At 40.4% G+C, this 9627-nt stretch overlaps 2 protein-coding genes across 3 annotated transcripts in view; one reads left to right on the forward strand and one right to left on the reverse strand.

The window, feature by feature from the left end:
- Positions 1 to 5310, forward strand: part of LOC102200791 (X-ray repair complementing defective repair in Chinese hamster cells 5) — a 12959-nt gene extending 7649 nt beyond the window's left edge. Inside the window, exons 13-21 of the mRNA XM_005723344.1 lie at positions 1167 to 1297; positions 1526 to 1722; positions 1923 to 2010; positions 2859 to 2928; positions 3065 to 3174; positions 3390 to 3486; positions 4434 to 4501; positions 4592 to 4666; positions 4856 to 5310. Coding sequence (XP_005723401.1) covers positions 1167 to 1297; positions 1526 to 1722; positions 1923 to 2010; positions 2859 to 2928; positions 3065 to 3174; positions 3390 to 3486; positions 4434 to 4501; positions 4592 to 4666; positions 4856 to 4870 — 851 coding nt within the window. The 3' untranslated portion in view covers positions 4871 to 5310. The remainder of the gene's footprint in view (positions 1 to 1166; positions 1298 to 1525; positions 1723 to 1922; positions 2011 to 2858; positions 2929 to 3064; positions 3175 to 3389; positions 3487 to 4433; positions 4502 to 4591; positions 4667 to 4855) is intronic.
- A 1239-nt stretch (positions 5311 to 6549) lies between these two features.
- Positions 6550 to 9627, reverse strand: part of LOC102201081 (collagen alpha-2(VI) chain-like) — a 17742-nt gene continuing 14664 nt past the window's right edge. For both annotated transcript variants that reach the window (XM_013908371.1, XM_013908372.1), the window contains exons 26-29: positions 9540 to 9627; positions 8609 to 9064; positions 8492 to 8530; positions 6550 to 8409 (exon numbers count right to left, since the gene is read on the reverse strand). The exon at positions 9540 to 9627 is cut by the window's right edge and continues 1 nt beyond it. In XM_013908371.1, coding sequence (XP_013763825.1) covers positions 7808 to 8409; positions 8492 to 8530; positions 8609 to 9064; positions 9540 to 9627 — 1185 coding nt within the window. In that variant the 3' untranslated portion in view covers positions 6550 to 7807. The remainder of the gene's footprint in view (positions 8410 to 8491; positions 8531 to 8608; positions 9065 to 9539) is intronic.

A 9627-nucleotide genomic window follows, 5' to 3' on the forward strand; every position in this document is an offset into this window, starting at 1 on the left:
TTATATCGTCAGTTATATTGTTATCGCAAATTTTCAAATGTATATCCTGAAAAATATTTTAGGTCATATCGCCCTGCTCTATTAGGGGATTTGATTTGTCACTTTGCAGATTCTCCGCAGTCTTCATATAATAAAAACATTAATTTCTGTGCCACGTACGCGTCACATCTGTAATTTATGATTGCTGCTGCTATTACTTAAAGATTGTCTTCTGTATTCCTGGATGATTAATTGAATTTTTATTTCAGTTACAGTTTTAACGCTCATATGATTATGCAAATAAGGAAATGTAGATAAATCAGTTGCTTAATTATTTGGTATTTTGGTCATTTTTGTTTTGTCTTATGCTATAATTCAAGCGCAGTCCTTTTCTTTACAGTGGTATGCCACCATATTGGCCTTCAAAATTTAAACTCATCAAATGTGTAGTTCAGCTCAAACCATTATGAAGATAAGGGACTTTTTTTGTTTCAGGAAGATCTGTAAAAGTCAAAACAAGCTCTGTAGATGGAGTCTGCAGCTGTGTGGGTCTCCATATCCATATGCCGCGTTTGCACCCACAGATTTTTTGCGATTGAGGTTTGGGGGGGTCGACAAAGTTGCTTGTGAGAAGGCCTTCACTGTCAAAAATATTCGCTAGTCTTAAGTTTCCCTACTGAACAACCATGTCGCCCCCCCCCCAAAAAAAAAAATTATATTTAAAGGTCGAGTGAATCTGCTGTTTAATTATACTTTTTTGGCTGTGAGTTTTGCCAAGATCGTCTTACTCTGCAAGTACATTTGAAGTTTTGCAAATTACTCTGCTTTAAATATTATGTATCGGTAAAAAAAGAAATGATGAACTTTTGTCTATTTTGAAAGCAAGATGTCTCTAATATCACTGAAAAACAGCCTCAGTGTGCAGGCCTAATGTTTCTGCAGAAGAGATAAAGTGTTCTTTCAGTTCAAGCCAACGTTTTAGTGCATAAGCATAAATCACTGTACACAAACATCTGAAAAAAGTCATGATTTAAATGGTTTATATTGGCACAGATTCAGAATTGCTGGTCTAATAACTGTGGCCCCACAGTTCTATGATATTGACTTCATTCGACTTGCACTGTATAGTGTAAATGAGATTAAGATGTAACCTTGAATGAGCCGTCATTGTCGTGTGATTGCTGTAGATGCTCAGCTGTCTGCTGTGGACTCTCTGATTGACTCCATGATGTTGGTAGAAGAAGATGAGAACGGAGAACAAAGAGACTTGCTCAAGCCCCATCGCATTCCCAACCCTGCCTTCCAGAGGCACTTCCAGGTACTGCAGTCCAGATTGCAATAAAGAGATTTAGTGTGGTCTCCTTTTACTTCTGAGTAGAGGCAGATTGCAACTTTTTTTTGAAGATGTGGAGTGTTATTTCAGCTTAGACAAAAAAGCTTTCATCTGTCTGACTACAGCTCAACAAGCTAGTAATTGACTATTATTTAGCCAGAATTGCTTCCTGCTCAGTCTCTGTTTGGCTCACCTCTCCTACCATTATTTTAGTGTCTGCACCATCGGGCAGTAAGCCCCGGTACCCCTCTTCCTCCGATAGAGCCATGGCTGAAAGCTGCTCTTGATCGTCCTGAGGTTATTACAGAACGCTGCCAGGATCCACTTGACGTGCTGAAAAGGAAATTTCCTCTCACTGAAGTGGAGAAGAAAAAGAAGCTTAAAACTAGTGCTCAGATTTTTGGCAAAGAGTAAGTTTAGCTTCTGTGACGTGGTGCGTCATGGACAATAATGCATATTGGAAAGGATTATATGATTTATGCTGTTTCATTTCACGGTAGTCTGTTGCAAGATTCATTTACATTTACTGGTTATAAAAATGTTAAAACAACAACAAAAAAAGCAGGATTGACTTTCAAGATATTAACAAGCTGCCATTTTTCATTTGAAGGTCAGAGGAGTCCGAGGCAAAGAAAGTAAAAGAAGACGAAGCAGAGGAGTATAACTTGGCCGACATTGCTGAAGGCTCTGTTACCTCGGTGAGAATCAGGGGGAGGGCTGGACGACTTAATAATCCTAGGAGATGGGCCCGCTGTGGTTGTGCTGCAGCTAGCCACCTCCCCTATGAATATTTTTTCAATCTACATACAAAGGAACTAAAAGAGGAGACAAATAACAGAAATTAAGTCACACCTGCTCCACTTTGTCCACCATATGTCCCTCCCGCTGGTGCACTTCGCCCCTTTCATGCTTGCTTTTATGCAAGCTCGGTCCTTCCTGTTTGTCTGTCCTATCAGGTACTTAAATGGCTCTTCTTCCATCCTTCCAAAAAACATGCTGTCTTTTGAGATGTGGCAGTATTTTCTGTTGGTGGATGGGCATTTTGATGATAAAGCTCACTGAACCATTATAGGGAGGAAAATTAGTTTAAGATAAAGTTGTCACATGAATATATTTCCAACACATTGTTCCAGCAGATTGTGTAAAGGCTACAGGGCCTCTTTTATCCAGGATCCAGGACAGTTGATCTCTATTATAAGAGAGGCTGAAAATTTCTTCTACAGCATGGATGAATTAAATCTTTGGATCTTCTTGATCACATGATAACAGCATCAAGATAGTGGCTTAACAGTTAAACTTAAATATTTCTGAACATATAAAATGCACAAATGTTCAATTTTGCCCTCTTGTGGAGTGGTGAAGTATCCTGAAAACACCTGGATCCACATGGATGGATATGACAGAAGTTATTCAGATATTCTCGTTAACAAACAAGCAGCATGACATCACGCAGTGTCCTTGATGGAGATAACTATTATCTGTTCTGGATAATCATCAATTTTTTTAACTGACACGTTTTAAAACTTCCATTTCATTCCCTAACCAGGTGGGAAGTGTTGACCCAGCTCGAGACTTCCGCGCTTTGATCAAACAGAAAATTCTTCCGTTCGGAGAAGGTGAGCTCCAGAATTTATTTATTTATTTACTTTAATTTTTTTCCTGCCTGTACTATAAACCGTAATCACTCATGTACAGCCCCTGTAATTATGTTTATCTCTTTGTTTGGTTGCGGTGACCCTTATGTCCTTCCAGTCTGCCAGCAGCTGACTCACAGGATAGAGCAGTTGCTAAGCAACAAGAACACACAGTACTACATGAAAAGCATCACCTGTATCCAGGCTTTCAGAGAGCAATCCGTTAAGGTAAATAAACATTCACATTGCTCTTCCTTTGGAGGAGCGAATGATGATGCGGTGTTTGCTGTTGGTTTGGCGTTTTTAGGATTATGAGCCTTAATAAGATTATGACTCTGTTTCTTTTCTTGAACACACAATTATTTGCTTATGTGTCTGTATGTAGATTAGAGTTTTTTCAAGACTGTTAAACGGAATTTAAATGTTTTATCTTTCGTACTCAGCTGGGAAATGCTGAACACTACAATAGCTACCTTCAGTCCCTGAAAGGAAGCATCCCAAACAGAGGACTAGAGGTGTTCTGGGAACTGCTCGTTCAAGGTATGATACACCATTTTAATTAGAGCTGTGGTGTTTCTCCCAACTTCGCAATATCTAACCAAGTCAAGAACACTCAGAAGGAAGTAGGTCCAATCAAGAGATGCCTTCATAAATGGAAAAACAGAGGGTTTACAACTTGGTTTTGTCTTCTTATGCTCAAGAAGAGGATGGCCAAATTAGACTTTGACAGGAAGCACCTAACAGTGCCTGCAGAGTTCTTTGGACAGATGAAAACAAGATTAATTTGTACCACATCATCTGTCAAACATAGTGGAGGCAGTCTTATGCCGGTGGTCACTTGTTGATTGCTGATAGAAACAGAGTGATCAGTTCATTATCTCTGCTCAGATCCTGTCAAATGCTGAAAACTGATTGAAGAGCAAATTGCAAAAAAAGCAAACTGCAAAAGCAACCCAAGTTTCCCAAGGGAAAGAAATGGGATAAGTCTACAATGGCCACATCAGTCACCATATCAGTCACTCATTAAAGCAGATTTTCGTTATTAAATACAAAACAGAAACCAGACAGACCAACAAAAAAGCAGCAACTGAAGGTTGTTGAGGTGAAGGTGTAGCAGATCATCTCAAGGGAGGAAATATAACATTTAGTGATGTCCAAAGCTTCTAGACTTCAAGCTTCTATTGGCTGTAAAGGATTTTCAGTATTGAAAACAATCCTTATATTTAAAATTATGTTAGTAAACCAGGTAGTTTTGATTTTTTGAGTTAGTTTTAGAACCGAGGGCCTGTATATTTAAATAATTGCAATTCCTAAACTGTTAATTCATAAAAACTATGAAAATTGTTTAAAGAAACATTGCAAACCTAAAATATTCTGATGAAAATAGTGATTTTTTTTTTTTTTTCATTTTATTTCTTTGCGGGGAGAAAAAAAAGTTTTGCCTCAAATTCAGGCAGTTTGTATCTAACATTGAGTTTGATCAACAGATGGTTTAACGCTGATCAGCAAGGATGAGGTGGAAGGAAGCTCGGTCTCCAAAGCCGAAGCTAATCAGGTGACTTTAATTTGAATTTGGTACACGTATGAATTTGAGATGATCTTTAGTCTCTTTCTTTGACTGAAACTGTTTTTTTTTTCTTCTCAGTTTCTGGTTGCTGAGGAGAAGAAAGAGGAGGCAGCTCCTGCACCAGTTGAAGATACTGGAGATGTTGATGACTTGGTAAGCGTGCAGTTTTTATTTCTGACATTTCTTAATTTTTATTTAAATACGTGTTTATGTAACTGTTGTGACTCGAATGGTGTTAAAACCATTTCCTGTGTATCTACATGGGGCGTGTGTGATGTGTTGAGCTCTCAGATATAAACTCTTAGAGGTTGCATGTTTTGTTTTTTTTTCCTCTCTGTGCAGCTGGATATGATGTAAAGAGAAAAAAAGATGGAAGAGGAGTGTTTGCGGTGGACTCCAGAGAAATTAAAAGAATGCACGCTCTCAGTCCAGCCAGACCAAACCAGTTCAGCCGTCCATTGTTCCTTCCTCCCACTTGGAGTCCTGCCATACTTTGTAACTCTGCACTTAATGGATCAACTGTGGTTTACACATGCTGTCTAAAAGTACTTCACTTTAGAAATTACAAAAAATATTCCGCATACTTCAGGCAAAGGCTTTCTGTGTTCTGTTTGAGATTTTAAAAATTACTGCAGTTCTTGTGAGTCTTAAGGTGGTACTTATGTAGTAATTATGGCTACTGTATGCACTGAAAAATAAAGAAACCCTTATAGACTTTACAGAAGACAGAAATGCAGTGCCCAACAAACTGACAGTTTATTATGAAAAATCATTAAAAGCCTTATGGTTGATTAAGAGCGCATGTCTTGCATTATATTTTTGTGTATGAAAATACTGATTGATCTTCTGACAAGATGTAGCAAAGCACAATGCTGTGACATCATTTGCAAATTATACAGTGCATAGCAAACTAAACCAGTTTTGTGTTTAAAGCATAGACTGTATAAAAAAAAAAAGAGAACGTTGCCACCATAATGCCAACCTTTGGTTTGTGGATCACCATTTTGAATCCTTGACTTTAGCACTTTGGAGCCAGAAGTGACCATATTTGGAAAAAAGGGTGAAACATGTGAGAAACTCTTGGAGAAAAAAAACCTTTTTCTGAAGTGGGAATGCCAATTTAATTAGGGCCATGAGTATGCTGACAATGGTTCAAAATGGAAAAGGTTTTGTCCCACTTATCCATATACACTATATACCAAAGGTATTCACTCGTCTACCTTCACATGCATATGAACTTGAGTGACATCCCATTCTTAATGGTTTATTATTGTCAGCCTACCCTGGGCACCTGTAACAACTTCAACTCTTCTGGGAAGGTTTAGGAGTGTGTTTATGTGAAGTTTCGACCATTCTTCTAGAAGCACATTTGTGAGGTCAGGCACTGATGTTGGACGAGAAGGTTTGGCCCACAGCTCACGAGTTTTTCCACGCCAAACGCGCTTATCCATGTCTTTATGAACCTTACTTTGTGCACTGCGAACAGCTGTTCCCTAAACTGTTTCTACAACATTGGGAGCATGAAATTGTCCAAAATATCTTGTTGTGTTTTGTGTTGAGGCATTAAAAGGGTAAGGGGCAAAGCCCCACTCCTGAAAAACAACCCTGACACTTTGTGTTGTGCTTGGAAACCTTCATGAAGCTCTCTGTAGACTGTTGTTGGGCTAATCTGAAGGTTACATGAAGTCTTTAGCAATTGACTCTGCAGGAAGTTTGTGACCTCTGCATGCTATGATCTTCAGCAGCTGTTAATCCTGCTCTGTGACTTTATGTAGCCTACCACTTCATGGCTGGGTCCCTGTCATCACTTTGCTATAATACGACTAACAGTTGACTATGAAATATTTAGTAGCGAGGAAATTTCATAACTGGATTTGTTGCACAGGTGACATCCTATCACGGTACCACACTGAAATTCACTGATGTCCTGAGAGCTTTCTTTCATAAAAGTTTGCAGAAACAGTCTGCATATGGAGGTGCTTGATATTATACACCTGTGGCCATGGAAGTGATTGAAACACCTGAATGCAATGATTTGGATGGGTGAGTGAATACTTTTGGTAATATAGTATATATTAAAAAAATCTAGTCCCACTTAAATTGAGTTACACAAGGCAAAGTGTAATTTATGGTCCTGTAAATGTGTCTGTCTGTGTACACGTTTCTTTTCCACCCACCCCAGACATACTCCGGTGCAGGCCTCTCAACATTCTGACTGCACGTGTCTAGAAGCAGATGATGCAAGCGTGTGCCGAATGTTGATTCATTGACAAGAGGGCCAGAATAGAGCAGGGACTGCTAGCGGAAGAATACAACATGAAAAGCACAGACATTGGACACTTTTCATTGTTTTTAAACACTCATTTTCACTTCAGCTCTTTGTATGTTATAAAGTTGCTCTTCTCCACGGCTGTCTGATGTACCAACAGCAGCACAAGCTAGAGTGACCCACAGACTGCTGTACCACATATTTTGCACACTGCCTCCATCTGGCAACAGGCAGACAGGCCATCCTTGGATTGCTACCGGACAGTGAACGCACCACCGTTGCGGGACCATAAATTCTGCTTGAGCTGCAGCTGCCAATGAATTACTTTAACCACTGACAGAACAAGGAAGCACCTAGAGACCCTCAGTTGTATGGCACATGGCTTCACTTTTCAAACACAGTGGGTGCCTGTGTTTCTTTTATATACTGTCTATGGGTTAAAGAAGAAATCTAGTTTATTTCAACCTTGTGTATTCCCCAATCAGTTTGGCCATTGCAGCTCTACAAGCTTCAAGAGGAAACAAGCGCGAGCTCCTGAGGTTATCCAGACAATGTAGTCTTTTAACTTTTGCTTTTGATTCTGACCTAAGCTTAGAATTTAGCTGCCTGGAGTGGACCTGTTGCTAATTGCATCTGCATCCAAAAATGAAAGTGTTGGGATGATTTTCTACAAATTGCTAAAACAAAATCCCGTCAAAGTTTTGTTTTAATTTAAATTTTAGTACACATGTGAGGTGTTAAACAAAGTGGAGGATGAAGTTGGCTCTTGCATGGTCTCAAAGATGGAGAATATCCTCAGAGATATCTGAGATATCCTCAGAGGGTAAAATCAAGGACTGCACTATGACCCAGTATAAAGCTGCAGAGAGCACAGTCTTGTTTCACTGTAGGATGCTTTCCTCAATAGAGCCACAACAGCCACATTAATGTAAAATACTATCAGGTTGAAATAAATTTTAATTATCCTTGAAAATGTTGGATTAACAGCTGTAGCACCAGTATTGGCTCACAGGAGCATTCTCTCTCTAACACACCCACCGGATGAAACGATCAAACATACCGGACCTTAAAAAATCTGAGAATTTTTCTGCTTTGAAGATGGCGTGCTGGTCCCCCATAGCCAGCTTTGTCAGGACTTCTTGATCAACATCACTTCCTGTGGCAATCACCGTGGAGACCACCTCGTGACGACGCATGGCACTGATCGCTTCGTCCAGGTTGTCGCTGTTAGTGACACCATCTGTAATGAAAACGAATGAAATCTCTGCATTGGGCCTCATTTGCCGGGCGCTTCCTCTAACCAGGATGTTGTTGATGGCATGTATGATGCCGGGCGCCACGCTTGAAGAAGAATCTAGATACTGTAAAGCTGTTAAACTGTTAACAATCTGGACAGGGTCATGTGTTAGAGAGAAAGCCACCCGATTCTCTGACTCCTTGCCAAACTCCATCAGTGCCAGACGGGCTCGCTCTCGATCGGTCCTGGTCCTGGCCAGTACCAGCCTGTCTGCAACCTTCTGAACAAATTCACGAACAAGGAGGAAGTTTCTCTCCCCGAGACGCTCTGAACCATCCAATAGAAATACCAAATCCACAGGCCTCGCAACACAAGGTGCTGAGTCAAGTTCTGAAACGAAACAAAAAAGAGCAATCACTTCCTGAAGTGCGTTTCATCATAAACCAATCATATAACTATGAATAAAACCCACCACTTGTACAGGGGAGATCAGGGCACTTAATGACTGGATCTGGTGAGAAATCATAGGTTAGACAAACACACAAGGACTAGTACTGTCAGGCTGCTGAGATCATTGGTACAGGCTTACCAGGACAGAGGACAGTTTCCATCTTTTCTAAGAATTCATCAGCCACCAAATCGCTGTAGCGCCTCATCTCAGTAGCCCGATCCTTCTTGTTGCATGCGATTGACACCAGAGTCTCGCTGTCGTGTCTGGTGTCAAACATGTCCCCTATCCCGATGGCATTCACCACCACAGCGGGGTCGTTGCAGAGGTATGTGAGCTGATTGTCGTCGTCTCGGGGGTCAAAGCGGCCGTCTGTGACCACGACGACGGACACTTTGGATCGGGCTCTCTTGCTGTCCCTGATGAGGTTATCATAGGCGTACTTCAGAGCAGAGGGGGTGAAGGTGCCCCCAGCAATCCACCTCAGATTCTTCACTGCAGTTTTGAATGCAGTCATGGAGTTTATGTTTGGGTCATCGAGACGAATGCTCTCAAAGGTCCCGTTGTGACTGTATTGTACAACTCCAACTCTTGTGCCTAGCAGATACACACATCTTTAATCAGTCTAAAAGTCAAACTTTTACATTTATTATTTCTGTAAATCTTTTTGGAAAAGCATCACAGATAAATCTGTTAGGGGTTACTCGGTAACACCGATGCATTTACAGCAGCACGGCGGTTGCAGGCTTTACTCCAATCATAATTTATAATGTCAGCAAGTGACAAGTGGCTCTGTAGCCTTAACAAGTAAAACATCCCTGGATGAATCACAGTTGTAATATTATTCATTTTCTCTTGTTGGGTATTTAGCAACTTGCTCAAAAAACAACAACAAACTGTTGTTTTGGTGTTGTGTTCTCAGCATGAATATTAATCAACCATTTTTATGTAGCACGATTTGAAATACTTTAGTCTGTAGTCGTTTCTGCAGAGTCACAGTGTTACTGAAGATTGGTGTGTATTTTAATTTCTTTTGGGTAAATCTGTAGAACACTTGCTTGCTTGACGTTACCTGTTGTTGATGTAGGTTCGGGCGCCATAGATCCCAGCCTGTTGATGGTGTTGATAACAAAGTTCTTCTCCAGGGTAAAGTTTGTCAG

The sequence above is a fragment of the Pundamilia nyererei genome, unplaced genomic scaffold, assembly GCF_000239375.1.
Source record: "Pundamilia nyererei isolate P.nyererei 1_Seehausen unplaced genomic scaffold, PunNye1.0 scaffold00009, whole genome shotgun sequence".
NCBI classification, from domain to species: Eukaryota; Metazoa; Chordata; class Actinopteri; order Cichliformes; family Cichlidae; genus Pundamilia; species Pundamilia nyererei.